We start from the raw sequence: 16,924 nt of genomic DNA on the forward strand, positions 1-16,924 counted from the left end.
ATGAACGCATGTGAGTGTGGGAGGTGGGAGCTGGGAGTGTGGGCTCCCACATAAAATGTAAAAATAACTTTGAAAATAAATAACCTAAAAGCCATAGGGTGTATAGGGGATTGTAAGCAGGTGGGGACAAATGTGGGCTCTGGATTCATTCTGAGTTGAAGTGCGAGCTCCTTCTCTTACTAACCTTTAGAAAGTTAATTACCTATATTATGATTCCTGTGTTTCCTCCAAGGTGCAAAGGCAGTAGATGCCTGCCTGACAGGCCTGTTGTGAGGATTAAATAAAAGGGGAAAAATACATGTTAGGGCTTAGTACAGTGTCTCACTCTTTAAGTGCCCACGAGACATCTATTAATTTTGATAAAATATAGAAACTTAAGGGAAGGAAATTATTTTTAGTTTTTATTCTCATATGATGTGATTATGGACAATCGTACTGCTTCGTTTTTAAACTTTATATTTGTGCATGTCTTTGAAATAAAGTTACATTTAAAGACAAACTATAAAATTCACAAATTTAGGAGTAATCAGGAGTAGCGATTTTCCCCACCCTATTAGGGGAAACAGTTACATCTGTACACATTGTAAAATAGAGAACTGTCTCATTCCCAGTCATAGTGCTCTGTTAAAATGAGAGTACACTTTTCCAAAAATGATCGTATCACAAGAATCTTTAATGTTTACTTTAAAGTTAACTCACGGTGGGGTTGTATACGTGTTTAGTAAATTGTGCCAAGTGCTCACATTGAGACCAGTCCAGTTCAAATCAGTTTACTCCACGAGAATGTCTTCCGTGCCCAGCAAGGTCATGAAGGGCCTTGACTTTTCTCTTGGTTAGGCCAGCTTTGCTGGTGAGTTCTTCCAGACTCCGCAGGAGCAGTCTACCCCAACACACATCATCAGTCCCATATAAAAGAATAAGATGGAAACTTTCTCAATGTACTTCATCAGTTTAGCATGTCTCAGGTACAAAAATCCAAGAAAGGTAGCACAAAAGCGAAAGCACCAACCGAGCTTACATATAAAGAAACATGCATACATCCTAAATACTACACAATAGTACCCGAATGAATACAACATTGCATTAAAGGTATAAAAGCACTGTACTGAAAACTGAAAAGTTACACGTGAATACTGCACTGTAAATCCTGAACACTCTAATGACCCACCCCCACCCTTCCACAGCCCTGGTGAGGGTCAGAAAGCATTCATCTGCCTCCAGACCTTCCTAGTCCTCGGAGACACTGTTGCGGGGGCAGTGGGCAGTGGGATTAGCCTCCCGCAGAGCTCTGGCCTCCTCCAGAGCTTCTCTGTATCGGGAGGGCCAGGCCTGGGGGTCTTTCTTAAAGACCCTGGCCAGGAACTCCATGATTTGCATCTTGGTGATTTCACGGCTGGCCCGGGAGCCCCAGAAGAACTCGTACTCTGGCGGCTCCACGTATGGGACGCGCTGGTACTTCAGGTAATTCTGTTGGACGAACTCCTCGGTGATGAGCTTTCGCACATCCCCGAAGGTGGAGTGCTTCTTCCAGGGCCGCAGCCCCAGGATGCGCAGCACGTTCCAGACGGCGCTCTCTCTGGCACCACGGCCCTTCACGTAGATGAGGCTCAGGATCATGAGCAGGAGGCCCGTCATGGGCATGCGGTTGCTCAGGGCCACCCTGTCCAGCTCCTCCGGCTCCAGCGCTTTGACCAGCGCAAACTCCATGGTGTGGAGGCTAGTCAGCCTCAGGTGCAGCCCGAACACCCGGGCGAGGATGAGACTGGTGCGCCGCAGGATGCTCCTGCACCACTTCTTGTAGCTGCCGATGACATCTTTCACCATGTCTGGAAACCAGATGATCATCTTCTTCTGGTCCTTGACCAGCACGTACCACATGAGCTCGTGCGCCTTCTGCACCAGCTGCGCCGGGGCAGGCGGCGCAGGGCCGGGCTGGGCCGCGCTCGGGGCCTGGTGGGCGCGGCCCTCCTCTGCGGCCTCCAGCAAGGCCTTCGGGTCGTCCTCGTCGCTTGGGGCCTGGGGCGGCGGCGCGGCCTGCGGGGCAGCCGTCGGGCCTAGGGGAGGGCTCTGCGGCTCCGCCAGGGTCGCGGACGGAGGAACCCCCGCCGGAACCCCAGGGCTACTTTGCACCTCGGAGCTGGGGGCCTCGGCTGCAAAGTTAGGGTCGCTCAGATCCTTACTTTGCTCTGACATGTCTGCGCCGTCTGGCAAGGGCAGGGCCTCTGCGTCCAGGAGCTCTTCGAGCCTGCGCTCCCTCAGCGGACTCCTGGAGAGGAAGTGCGCGTTGCTGCGCGCGGCGCCTTCCGCAGCGGCAGGCAGGGCGGGGCGGCGGCGGGACGCGGCATTGCGCCTGCGTGACCGCGGCCAGGGGCGGGCGGCTGGGGGCGGGCGGGGCCGCGAGGGGCCCCGACGGCGAGGGGGTGGGGGTCCGCGGTGAGGCGTCACCTGCCGGGACAGCGATCCCGGGGTTTCCTGTTCCGGCTGAGGAAGTTCAGGGTAGGAGAGGACGGAGATGGATGCCTGTGGAGAAGGGGCAAGTTTAGGGGAAAGATGATAACTCAAGTTTTGGGGATGCTGGGGTCGACTTTCTTGGGAAATGCTCGCCTGGGTATATCCAGAATTAAGTTAAATATGAGAGTCCCAGAAAAAGGTCTGGGCGGCTGTGCAAACTGGAGCTTTATGTGAACGAGTGAGAAGAACAGTCGGGCTGTCTGAGAAAATATGTAAACTGTAAAGTGGATGTCTGAGGTTGGAATCCTGAGAAATTCCAATAAAAAATTGATTGACTCTCTCCCTACCAAATCAGAGGGGTTATAAGAAAAGGAGAAATGGTGTTATAAGTAAAGGAGAAATGCAGTGTGTCGTTAATGTAATTTCCTATCCGCGTGAACTATGAACTTGTTAAGTAGGCAGTGGACTTAGACCATCATTAATGCTTTAATGGGCATAGATTTGGGTTTTACACTTCGGTTGAGTCATTTTGATTCCATTTTATTTTATTTTCGATGTTTAGTCCATAACAGAAGGATTGCCATATCTATTAGCACAAACTTACATGATAATGCCTTTTTCCCTCTGCCCAGCACCGTCATTCGCCGATTCACCTTCTCCCAGGACCTTCTCTGAAGCTACTGAGTCCTCCATGTTGGGAGCCACACCCAAATCCTTCCTTCCTGAGATTTCCGAAAAGATATAGGTCCCATGGGTAATATCTGGCAGTGTCTCAGATGACCAAAAGGTAGCAGGGGCAATATATGTGTAGCCCTGTTTTCCAAGTATAGAAAACAGATTCCCAGTGGGCAAAGACAAAGCTGTCACTCCTAGAGGCTGTCCATGAAAAAAGGGGTCATTGCTGGAGCCTCCGCAACCAGGGACCTCCATGCTGCTTCCGCATCCTTGGTCTGGGTTGATGTGGTCCTTCAGCTCTTGCCGGGTTTCCTCTCATCGGCACCTTCTTAAATATGTTGACTCGAGTCTAGCTATTGCCACATGAAGCCTAAAGCATATTTAAAAATTGTCTTGACATGTCTAGAGTCCTCACTGTGAGTATATATCTTTTCACATTTGTCACTTTAATTTTCCTCAAGCGGGTTGATGTTGAAGGGTTTTCTGTGCTTTCTCTGGTTGGGTTGGCATGCACGTGACACTTTTGACAGGGCCATTCCCACGCCAGTCCCTCCAACAGGACTCTTTGGTCTCTTTAGCTTCCCACTCCACCAGGGTAATTCCTAGATATCAGTCTTAGTTGGAATTATTTCAACACTTTTCCCCTCCTCCTCCTCCTCCTCCCTCCTCCCTCCTCCACCTCCTCCTTCTTTCCATCTACTTCTTCTCCTTCCCCTATTTATGGATATCTACCATTTTCTTGGGAACACCTTACAGAAGGGTGCCAATTTTACTCGTTTTTAAGAATGTCTCTTGAACAGACTTATTGTCCCCATGCTTCTTAAATATAATCCTCATTTCTTGCATTTAAATCTCCGTCAATATTCTTTATTTTGTTTGGGTAGGTATTATTTTCTCACTATTTAAATAAAATAGTCCAGGTGTGGTGGCTCACACCTGTAATCCCAGCACTTTGGGAGGCTGAGGCAGGCAGATTGCCTGAGGTCAGGAGATTGAGACCAGCCTGGCCAATATGGCAAAACCCCATCCCTACTAAAAATACAAAAATTAGCTGGGTGTGGTGACAGGCACCTGTAATCCCAGCTACTTGCAAGGCTGAGGCAGGAGAATCGCTTGAACCCAGGAGGTGAAGGTTGTAGTCAGCTGAGATTGTGCCACTGCACTCCAGTCTGGGCAAGAGTGAGACTGTCTCAAAAATTAAATAAATAAATAAAATATTTAGTTTATTTGATACATTTTTTCATGATAAAAGCATTTGAACCTACTATTTAAATCTCAACTTGGCTTTGGCCATGAGTTATGATTTTTAAAATTGTGATGTCGTTAAAACAACGTTCTTACATTTTGCCCTCCAAGATGTAATGGATTCATAAAATTAAAGTGCAAGCTTGGGGCATGACAACAACAAAAGGCGGCTCTGCTGCAGTGAGTATCAGAGTCTGGCCAGAGAGCTGCTTGGACTTCAGTTGCTGCCTGGGCAGGACTGGGTAACTGAGCTTCTACCTGGACTTAATTCTAGTGAAGTTGCCAGCATCAAGCAGACTGTGCACGAGGCCTCTCCAGCAGCACGTAACAATACTTCTGACAGGAGAGTTGTCTAATGCTGTACCAGGGCCTATGGATTAAGATCACCCTGAGACATACTTGGAAGGCTTAAAGCCTTGGGTCTGATACACAAGTCTGAAATCAAACACAGGCTAGATCTTGGAGCCCAACTGTACACCTGCTAAAGTGATATCATCTTCTTCCTAGGGAAATGTCTGATGAAAGGGTTCAACCACCCCCCCAAAAAAAAATCAAATTAATGGGAGTAGGAGTTTGGCTAGGTGGGGTAGTGGGATGTACATACATACTTTCCCTACTTACAGGCTATCCCAAAATAAAGCTTGAGATAGCCTGTACGTGGGGAAAGCATGCATGCACATGTGTAATGAGATAGATGGATCAGTAGCCTGATGGCTACCTAATAACGTGTGTGCCCATGAACCAGAGATTCTGACCTTCAGAGTGATAACATAAAGGACCAAAGACATTGTGAGAGATGAGAGGGAGCTAAGACTTGAGAGGCATCCACAACTACCTTGACCCAAGGCTCCAGCCCTGGTGTGGACCTCCAATGCTGTCTTGAGGGTCGTGGGGAAAATAAAGCTTGCTGGGTGGCTTGCTGGGTGTCTTCAGGAGGGCCCCATTTGAGATAGGCAGTAAGTCCTCTCAGGGCCAGCAGCTTAGCAGAAAAGTGTGTAGACTACAAAAACATATCTCAACTACTCATTAAATCAAGATTCTGTAAATAGAAGTTCTGTGAATAGATATATATGGATAAGTTATAATTTAAAATATTCTGGAGCAGACAGTTTTGCTGGTGGGTTACTTCGAACTCTGTAATGTGGAACAGATTACACAGCTGTGGAATAGGCTGTTCTTGGCAGACCCAGAAACAGGAGAGGCCAGTCCCAGCCTTGGTTTCCATAGCGAACAGAGGAAAGGGGGGTCACCCCAGAGCCTCTAGTGAGCAGTGCGCATGCTCACAGTGCCGGGGCCCAGAGGCCCTGGATGAAATGTGAGTCCTTCTGGCTCTTCCCTGTCCACATAGGCAGCAACCTCCACCTTGGAGCCCCTAAATGGGCCCCAAATGCCTTTCAGGCCAAGGATCTTAAACACAGAATTCACTTTAATGTGTTCAGCAAATATTGAGCAATATCTGTCATGTGCCTGAAATATTTGCATTTCAGAAAAGTAGCTCAGTCTGAGGGAAAAACCCATGGCAGCTGGGCCACTTTTTTGTTAGAAAACATTAAGAAGTGGGGACAGGCAGTGCTGCTTTCACAAGTAGGGTGGGTATAGGGAGGGACTGAACCCTGACCCCTCATGTTCGGTCTTCCTAGGGGGCCGCTGCTCATGCTCATCCATCCTGGGCCCATCGCATGACTGAAATGGGAGATCTTCCAGTCCTACCCAGTCCCACAAATCAGCTGTCTCAGATAGTGAGAGTTTAGGTGACCTTCTGAAAGGTCACCTGCGTGCAGAATAAGATTAGAGTTTGGGGCAGGTGGACAAGCAAAGGCAGAGAGACTCATTAGGGGTCCTTTCCCAGGAACCTATGTGAGAAAGGGTGATGGCTTCCATTTCATATTCATTCACCAACTGTTTACTAACATTACATTTCAGGCCATGTGCCTGGGGACACAATGAGAAGAGGCATGGTCTCTGTAATCTGTAGTGAGGAGAAGTGGTGGAGGAAAAAAAGCCTTAAATAGGAAAATAAATGCCTGATCAAATAATAATATATCATGATGCATATTGTGAAGAAACAGCAATATTATCACAGAGAGCGGGAAAAAGGGAACCGAGTTTCCATACCAATGCCAGGGAAGATATAAATAGTAATGAAAGGTGAGGGGAGACTGGGAATAACAGACACATCCAGGATTCTGTCTCAGCAGCCAACTGAGCAGGACAATGCAGCTAGGAGATGCAGGTGCCATTTCCTGAAACCATGTGGAGAGAAGGACTAGAAGTTTCTAAGAATACTGAGCAGTCATACCCAGCAAATATCTGGATTAACGTAACTCACCAAAAATGCCTGGGCTGGAAAGAGAAGTTTGGAAGGTAAAGAAGATAAATCACATCACCCTGAGAGTGTCTACAGTAGGGGCTCTTTAACGGGACCAGGGCGCCGTAATGGCTCATTGCATGAGAGTGTAGCACACACCACAAAGGCAATCTCCCGCCATATGCACACGTAAATGCCTTCCAGACATGGGAAAACCAACAGGAAAGTGGAGAAAAGAGAAAAGACACCATCCCCACGTACCACCAAAAGCCCTTTTATGGGCAGCACAGTCCCCAGTTGAGAACCGTGGAAAATGACAGGCAGAGAGGAGTGAGGAAAGACAGGCATAGCACCAGGCCTAGGCAATTTAAGCCTCTTTCCAGACTATCCTATGACCATCCCAATTGGAACTATTTCTGGGACATATTAAAGTAGCTTGCCTCATCTTAAACACTGTTCTCTAAGATAAACTCTATTCAAGTAGATGTTGGGTTCCAGTTTGTGCTGTATTTATAATTTAATTGGTATTATTTCACTGAAAGTTCTTATCTATATGCTCACCAGAGATATTGGTCTATAGTTTTCTCTTTCTGCAATGTCTGTATCTGGTTTTGATATTATAACCTCATAAAACTACAGGTTCCTCCTTGTCTTCAGCTTTATGGAATAAATTGTGTATGTTTCTGTTTCAAATGTTTGGTAGAAATTTTCAGCAAAACCATCAGTGCCTGAAGTTTTAAGTTTTCAAATGGTTTGTAATTATTTGTTTTAGTTGTAATCCTATTCAGATTATCTTTTCATAATGGGTGGATTTTGGTACTTCATGGTCTTAGGGAGTTAGCTCATGTATTAATCCATTCTCGAATTACTATAAAGAGCTACCTAAGACTGGGGAATTTATAAAGAAAAGTGGTTTAATTGGGTCATGGTTCTGCAAACCGTGCAGGAACCATGACTGAGGAGGCCTCAGGGAACTTACAATCATGGTAGAAGGCAAAGGGGAAGCAAGCACATCTCACATAACCAGAGTAGGAGGAAGAGAGCTAAGAAGAAGGTGCCACACACTTTTAAACAGCCAGATCTCCTGAGAACTTACGATCACGAGAACAGCAAGGGGGAAGTCAGTTTCCACGATCCAATCACTTCCCACAAGGCCCCTATCCCAACATGGGGTATTACAGTTCGACATGAGCTTTGGGCAGGAACACAAATCCAAACCATATCTGGCCATTTAATCTAATTTGTCAAATTTATGTGTGTAGTGCTGTTTGTAGTATTTCATGTTATCCTTTTAATGACTGATTTATCTACCAAGCAGTCTTGGGTTCCTCACATATATTGGAAACACACATAGGTAAATATACACACCACACACATACACACACACACCCCACACCCATGCCATGGCTATTCTTCCAGATAGCCCTGAGTCCTCAGGGTATACCATAGACTTCAGGGATAGCTGAGAATTCTCCACCTTTTCAGATCTTTTGAAATATGTTTTTCCATCCATCCTCTAAAAGTTGAGGTTTCTGGTGTTCCTATCTCACCTCTTCTGCTCCTGTCGCCTTGTGTTCTGAGCAACACCATCTCCCAGAACTTGAATTTTACATCTATACAGAAATGAGGGCCAAATTCATTTTTCCCACCTAAATTGTCTCTTTTATGGTCTACAACTGGATATCCAACTGCCTAAAGGTCATCTTAACATTATGCCTTTGAGTTTTATTTTATTTTATATTTTATGTTTTGAGACAGTGTCTCACTCTTGTTGCCTAGGCTTGAGTGCAGTGGTAAAATCTCAGATAACCACAGCCTCTACCCCCCAGGCTCAGGTGATTCTCCCACCTCAGCCTCCTGAGTAGCAGGACTACAGTGTGTGCTACCACCCTTGGCTCCCTTGGCTACATTTTCATATTTTCTTTGTCTCAAAAAAAAAAAAAACGAAAAAATTAGCCGGGCTTGGTGGTGTGCGCCTGTAATCCCAGCTCCTCAGGAGGCAGAGGCAGAAGAATCGCTTGAACTTGGGAGGCAGAGGTTGCAGGGAGCTGAGATAGCACCACTGCACTCCAGTCTGGACAACAGAGTGAGACTCCATTTCAAAAAAAATAAATTGCTATACCAACTAACCGAACTCACTGAAAGTGCTGTACTTATGATTATCACTTTCTTAGAAAAGATATACAGTGGCAGGGTGGGGGAGTGGGATGGGGTCGGGGGGCAGTTCTTGGAGAGACTACAGAGATTTATGACCTCTCCATACGGGATCAGGGCATGCCACTCTCCAGGAACATCTATTTGTTCACCAACCAGGAAGCTCCACTGAGCTACATTGTTCAGAGTTTTTATTAGGCTTTCATATGTAGGCGTGATTGCTTAAATCATGGGCCATGTGATTGAACTCAGCCACCAGACCCCCTTCCCTGAAGGTTGGGCAGCTGAAATCCCAACTCTGTAATCATGTATGTAGTTTTGTGACCAGTCCCCATTTTGAAGTTTTGTATTGATCCATCTTGAGTCACCTTATTAGCGTAACAAAGACACTCTTATCACTCAAGAAATTCCAAAGGTTACAAGAGAGGAACTTAGAACAAAGAGCAGGTTTTTTTTTTTTTTTTTTTTTTTGAGGCAGAGTCTTGCTCTGTTGCCTAGGCTGGAGTGCAGTGGCAAGACCTCAGCTCACTGAAACCTCCGCCTTCTGGGTTGAAGCGATTCTCATGCCTCAGCCTCCCAAGTAGCTGGGATTACAGGCACCTGCCACCACGTCTGGCAAATTTTTGTAATTTTAGTAGAAATGGGGTTTCACCATCTTGGCCAAGCTGATCTTGAACTCCTGAACTCGTGATCCACCCGCCTCAGCCTCCCCAAGTGCTGGGATTACAGGCATGAGCCACCGCGCCTGGCCAGATCAGATAAATTTTTTATTATAACACAGCCTCTGATGACTCGAATTTATCCTTCCTGCTTCCTAGTACTCTAGCTTCCTCTATTTGATGCCTACTGTAGCCTCCTTTGAACAGAAGTTTCTACCCTGCAAGGAAAGTTGAGAAGAGGCTTTACTACTCATAGAACACAAGGGTCTAGAACCACACATCTCCCTTAGGGGCATTGGAACCCTGCTCACTCATTACAGGGCAGGAATAAACAGGCATAGATATTATTTAATATATACTGTTGAAAACCTTGACTTTCTTGTATCTTACTCTTTTCACCACTGACTCTTCCCACGGGTGAAGCTCTGAGCTTCTTTTTAACATCTTTATTGAGGTGTAATTGATATATGATAAACTGCACATATTTAATGTGTATAATTTGACAAATTTTGACATATAAATCCATGTAACGATTACCCCCGTCAAGATAATGAACATATTCATCACCCCCACACATTTCCCCATGCCCCTCTGTAATTGCTCCCCCACCCACTCTCTCCTACTTTTTCAGTAACCAGTGATACGTTTTCTGCCACAATTGAGTAGTCTGTTTTTTCTAGAATTTTATATACTGAAATACTACAGTTCTTAATCTTTTCTATCTGGCTTCTTTAACTCAGCATAGTTATTTTAAGACTGTTTTATGTCATAGCATATACCAAGAGTTTATTCGTTTTATTGCTGAGCGGTATCTCATTGTAGAAATATACCACAGTTTGTTTGCCATCTCTGTTGATAATGTTTTGATTGTTTCCACTTTGAAGCTATTACAAATAAAATTGCTAAGAACATTCATGTAAAATACTTTGAATGAAAAAATGCCTTTATTTCTCTTACTAGAAATCAAATGGCTGGATGATATGGTACATGAATTTTTAACTATTAAAGAAACTAAAAAAAATTTTTTCTCAAAGTTCTTATAATTTTAAATCCAATAGAAATGAATGGGAGTTCCACTTCCTCCACATTCTTACTAAGAGTGGATACAGTCAATCTTATTAATTTTAGCCATTTAAATTGAATAGTGGTGGTATTTCATTCAGAGTTTGATTGTATTCACCTTATGGCTAATGATATTGAACAACCCTTCATGTGCTTTTCATCAAGAACATATAATCTTTAGTAGAATGTGCTTTGCAAATGTTTTATTCCAATTTGTGGCCTTTTAGTTCCCTTAACAGTATATTTTGAGAGCAGAAAATTTCTATTTTGATAAAATGCAATTTAACAAAGTGTCCATCAATGTATTTTGCCTTTTGATGCCATAGCTAAAAAATATTTTGCTAGCCCACAGTCTCAAAGAATATCTCCTATGTTTTCCTCTACAGATTTTGTAGATTTACATCGAATATTTGGGTACAATGACAATGCAGATAATACATTCATAATTATCTATCTTGGATTCAATTTTGTATGAAATATTAGTTATGAACCAAGTCCATTCTGTTGACAGAAACCATTATTTCACCACTGAATTGCATTTGCAATCAGTGATCTATATATATGTTATTCTATTTATGGACTCTCTATTCTGTTCCATTGATCTATCTATCTTTCATCAGTATCATACTGCCTTGATTAAAGTTGCATCATTATTAATCTTATAATGAGGTATTGTTAGTGTTTCAGCCTTATTCTTTTTAAAGGCTGCTTTAACTACTGTGGGTTCTTTGTATTTCAACAGAAATTTTAGAAGCAGTTTGTCCATTTCTATAAAAATATAAATACATTTTTATTGGGATTGTGTAGAATCTATAAATGATTTGGGAGAAAATCACAATTGAATCTTCTGACCTATGAACCTTGTATATCTCTCTATTTACTTAGATCTTCTTTAATTTATTCCAGCAATGTTTTGTAATTTTCAGTATACAGATCTTTTATGACTTTTGTCAAATTTATTCCTATTTACTTCATAATTTTTGATTTTATTACAAATGTCTTAATTTAAATTTCTAATTGTTATTGGCTAGTATAGATATAATTTTTAGTTGATTTTGTATCCTGCATCTTACTAATATTACATGTTACGTGTAATATATAACAGTTTGTATATATATGTGGGTGTAGATTCCCTCAGATCTTCTCTCTTGATGATCCTGTCATTGAAGAATTTTCAGACAACTTCCTCATGTCTAATCAGGATCTTTTCTTCCTTTTTCTTGCCTATTGAACTGACTAGAACTTTCAGTAGTGACCTTGGACACTCTTGTATTGTTCCTGATATTATGAGAAATGATGCAGGCTTTCACCGCTAAGTATCATGCTTTTCTGCCCTACTGGGATGGTTTGTTCTTCTTTTTTACTTTGTTACTAATGTGAGTTACATTAATCAATTTTCAAATGTTACACAAACCTTACAGGTATCTGTCTCTTACTGATTTCTAACAGTTTCCTTAGAATTATTTTAACTAAAAATTCTTCTCATTTAATGGATATGGGGATATTCAGGTTATATATATATACACATACATATATATATATGCACGTATATATATATATATACTGAGTAAGGTTTATTAGTTTTTGTCACCTAAGGACTTTATCCATCCCTTAATTGTGAAATTTATTTATTAAATTTCATTACTATCTTGTTAATAATTTTTAACTTTTAGTGCTGCTGCCTTCCTCATTATTGATATTTCTAATGTGATTTGATCCTTTTCTGAATTGATCCTGAGCAGTTTCACTAGATAATTATCAGTTTTCTTCATATTTCAAGAACCAAGTTTTTTTTTTTATTGTTTCATTGATATTCTCTATTGTTTTTCAGTGTTCTTCATGACATTTATTATTTTCTTTTTTCTACTTTCTAAGTGTATAATTTGCTCTTCCTTTTTTGTATTCCTAAGCTGGAAGCTAAGGTCATTGATTTGAGACCTTTCTTATTCACAGTATAGGCACTTAGTTCTATAATATTCCTCCCAAGGACTTCTTAAACAATATCCCATACGTTTTGTTTTTTCCCCTTTGATTTTTTTTTTTTTTTTTTGGTATGGCCCATAGGTTATTTAGAAGTGTGTGATTTACTTTTAAAAATATGGAAATATTGTGGATTCTTAATGTAATTCCTTTGTGGTCAGAGAATAGCCATACTTTGTATTTCTTAAATCTTGTTTTTCTAATGGCCCAGAACAAGGGCATTGTACATGTTAAATGTGTTTTGGGAAATAATATAAATGTTTGTGTTATTTGATGATATGTTATATAAATGTCAAGTAGGTCAATTTGCTTTATAATGTTATTCAACTCTTTTTGTACTTTGGATAATTGTCTGCTTTTCTCATCAATTTTCAGAGAAAAATAATTGAATTTGTCAATTATAAGTATAGCTTTATCTGTGTTCTCTTGCAGATTGTCTTTTTGGGTTATTTTCTTGATAAATAACATATTTATATTTGTATTTATGTTTGTATTTGTAAAATTGTCTTTTGGAAGTTTTCTTTCCTCAGAAATCGACTTTGTCCAATATTGAAATAGACACCACAGTTTTCTTTTATTTAGTACTACCATGGAATCTATATTTTTCCATCCTTTCCTTTTAATTTATTTGTGTCATTATATTTAAAGTATTTTGTTTGGTCCGAGTGTGGTGGCTCAGGCCTGTAATCCCAGCACTTTGGGAGGCCAAAGTAGGCTGATCGCTTGAGGTCAGGAGTTTGAGACCAGCCTGGCCAACATATTGAAATCCTGTCTCTACCAAAATACAAAAATTAGCTGGACGTGGTGGTGCACACCTGTAATCCCAGTTACTTGGGAGGCTGAGGCACGAAAATTGCTTGAATCTAGGAGGCAGAGTTTGCAGTGAGCTGAGATTTCACCACTGCACTCCATCCTGGGTGACAGAGTGAAACTTTGTCTCAAAAAAAAAAAAGTAATATGTTTGTAAGTAATATATGGTTGAATCTTGCTTTTTATATCAAATCCAACAATGTTGACAATTTTAATTTTTTTATTTTGAAATAATTTTAGACTTACAGAAGCGTGGAAAAGATAGTACAGCAAATTTAAGTATACCCTTCACCTCATTTCCCCTATGGCTAGCATCTTACATAATCATGACATATTTATCCAAACTAAGAACTTAATATTGGTACAATATGAATAATAAAACTAAAAACTGTATCCATATTTCATCCACTTTGTAGTATTTTGCTAGTGTCTTTTTTTTCTACTCCAGAGTCCAATCCAGGATACCACACTGTATCAGTCATCATTTCTTCTTAGCTCCCATCTGTGAAGGTTTTTCAGTCTGTACTTGTCTTTTGTGACTGTGACACTTTTGAAGGGTCCCAATGTGGCATTTTGAAGAATACCCATTTGTATTCATCTGATATTTTCTCATGATTGTACTTGGGCCATGGATTTTGGGGGAGAATAACAGGGAAGTAAGGTGTATCCCTCACCACATCATATTAGAATGTTCATGTTATCAACCTTATCTATTGCTAATATTAAGCTGAATCAAATAGGATGGTGTCTTCTGGTTTCTTCACTGTAAAGTTACTATTTTCTCTTTCCATTTGGTAAAGGGAAAACACTAATTCCAGCCCACACTCAAGGACTTAGGAACTAAGTTCCACTTACTGAAGGGAATGATATAAAAGTATGTATGGATATACATTAAAATAACCACATTAAATAATAAATTTTTGGTGAAAGTTATATGAGGCCATGTGAATAATCTGTTATCCTATTTCTTTTTAACATCTCACCCAGGAATTTTACAATGTATCATGAATCTTGCCTGCAGCATTTTTTACTGTGGTATTTTAGTGGTGGTTTTCTGTTGTCACATTTGTCTACATTTATTAATTAAAATTCTTTTGTAAGATTTGTCTTTTTCTTCTCATTTGTCAGTTTACTCAATCATGTATTTATATCAGTATGGACTCATTGATACTTATTTTATCTTTTGGGTTATATATTAATACACATGAAATTTATTTGTTTGAATTACTTCAGCTTTGGCCCTTGGCAGCTCTTTTAGATTGGCGTGTGTGTGTGTGTGTGTGTGTGTGTGTGTGTGTGTTTATTCTTTAAATCTTTATACTACTCTTGTCTAATTGGTGATGTTGCACATCTCTTTCTGTTTTTATTTTCCTTCCATTCTGTCTTTGGAACTTCCTTTATCACTTCTTTTCAGTGAGAATGTATTTCTTTCACCTTTATTTTTGAAAGATATTTTCACTGGCATTCTCCTTCCTTCTGGTCTCCATGGTTTCACATAGAAATCTTTGTTCTTTTTCTTTTCTTTTTTCATTTTTTTGAAACAGAGTTTTGCTCCTCACCCAGGCTGGAGTCCAGTGTTGTGATCTTGGCTCAATGCGACTTCCACCTCCTGGGTTCAAGCAATTCTCCTGCCTCAGCCTCCCAGGTAACTGGGATTACAGATGCCCACAACCACGCCCAGCTCATTTTTGTATTTTTAGTAGAGATAGTTTTCGTCATATTAGCCAGGCTGGTCTCAAACTCCTGACCTCAGGTAATCTGCCGGCCTCGGCCTCCAAAGTGCTGGGATCACAGGCGTGAGCCACCTCACTCAGTCCTTGAGTTTTCAAATAAAGGGATTGTGATGGAACTGGGCATGGATTTCTTTGAATTTTTTCCTTCTGGAGGTTTTCTTCCTTTCTTTTCTTTTTTTATTTTCTTTTTTTGACCAAGTCTTGCTCTATCACCCAGACTGGAGTACAGTGGCGCAATCTCAGCTCACTGCAACCTCCACCTCCTGGGTTCAAGCAATTCCCTGCCTCAGCCTCCTGAGTAGCTGGGATTACAGGTGCCTGCCACCACACCCGGCTAATTTTTGTATTTTTAGTAGAAACAGGGTTTCACCATTTTGGCCAGGCTGGTCTTGAACTCCTGACCTCATGATTCACCCACTTCAGCCTCCCAAAGTGCTGGGATTACAGGCGTGAGCTACTTGCCGCACCTGACCCTGGAAGTTTTCTTAGCATCGTGAACTCGTACACTTGTGTATTTTTCCAAATTTAGAAAGGATAATGACATTAATTTTTCAGATACTTTTTGAGTTCTGTGTTCATTATTTGCTTCTGAGACTCCAGAGATGAGGAGCTTGAGTTTTGATCTGCCTCCCAAAGTGCTGGGATTATAGGTGTGAGCCACCACACCAGGCCTCATTCTCTATTTTAAATGTTTCACTCTACTCTCTTCTTGTACTTGCTTGCGTGACTTCTGATGAAGAATCCAGTGTAATTTTGATCCTTGTTCTTCTATAGGTAGCATGCTTCCCCCACTCCCCTTTCAAAATATTCTCTGTCTTCGGTTCTTTCCATTTTTATATGATATGCCTAGGTGTGAATTTTTTGTTATTTATTCTAATATCCATGGTTTGGTGTTTGTCATTAGTTTTGTAAATTCTTGACAACTCATGCTTCAAATATTTCTTCTGCTCCATTGTCTCTTTGTTTTCTTGCATTCCAATTATGTGTATATTACAGCTTTTAAAATTGTCTAACAATTCTCGAATGTTCTGTTGTGTTTTTCCCATTGTTCTTTTTGCATTTTAATTTGAGTAGTTTCTATTGAACATGCCTTCAAAATCAGTGATTCTTTCTTAAACCATGTTCCATCTACAGATGATTCCATTACAGGCACTCTTCAGTTCTGCACAGTGCTTTGATACATGTATATTGTACAGTGCATTTTTTACATGTATATTATAGTTTCTATATTTCTACTCACATTATGCATTTGCTCTTGCAAGTTGACTAGTTTTTCCATTAACGTCTTTAATATACAGTTCTGTTATTTTTTAGTAACTCAGGAAAGAGTTACTTTTCCTCTCCATCTGCTGGAGCTATGAGGGACATTTTCTTGGCTCTTTGCAGCAAGACTCTTACGTTACCAATAAACTCAGTAACCCCAAAAGATAGAATATTTCCCTGTTGGGTGTCACTGAGCCAGTACACTTACTTTCAGTGAGTGTACTTAAAGCAGAGTAAGCTTCATTTGATGGCCAAACAGTGGAGAAGTGGCAGTGTGGCTCATAAATCAACTTCTCTGATGGTGAGGGATGGGGAACTTAAAATATAGGATTTCTGTAATGAAGCAGTTGAGCATTAAAAGTGAAGGGAGGAATACTCATGTCTTTTCCAAAAATGGGCAGTGAACTTCTCAGAACTAGAGTGCTACCTTCTTTTCTCTCCTTTTATGGCTTCTTCCAGTTGTTTTCATGGTGGTTGTCAATGGTTATAGCACTGTTGGGAATTCATATTTGGCATGAGAATGAGATTATAATGAAGCCAGAGGTCTTTTTGAAGTCATTCAGTCAGCTATCTTGATTTTAGAC

The 16,924-nt window shown here is 41.2% G+C and overlaps 1 protein-coding gene across 1 annotated transcript; it reads right to left on the reverse strand.

Annotated features, from left to right (window-relative positions):
* Positions 1-655: 655 nt before the first annotated feature.
* NDN (necdin, MAGE family member) lies at positions 656-2,281 on the reverse strand. The gene has a single exon (XM_012460387.2). The coding sequence runs from the start codon at positions 2,191-2,193 to the stop codon at positions 1,228-1,230; it is 966 nt and encodes a 321-aa protein (XP_012315810.1). The 5' UTR covers positions 2,194-2,281; the 3' UTR covers positions 656-1,227.
* Positions 2,282-16,924: the final 14,643 nt, after the last annotated feature.

The sequence above is a fragment of the Aotus nancymaae genome, unplaced genomic scaffold (genome assembly GCF_030222135.1).
Source record: "Aotus nancymaae isolate 86718 unplaced genomic scaffold, 86718_ANA_hifiasm-v0.15.2.pri h1tg000075l, whole genome shotgun sequence".
Taxonomy (NCBI): domain Eukaryota; kingdom Metazoa; phylum Chordata; class Mammalia; order Primates; family Aotidae; genus Aotus; species Aotus nancymaae.

Bases quoted from the DNA above. Each gene is read 5' to 3' on its own strand.
- NDN (XM_012460387.2), bottom strand. From the start codon at position 2,193: ATGTCAGAGCAAAGTAAGGATCTGAGCGACCCTAACTTTGCAGCCGAG.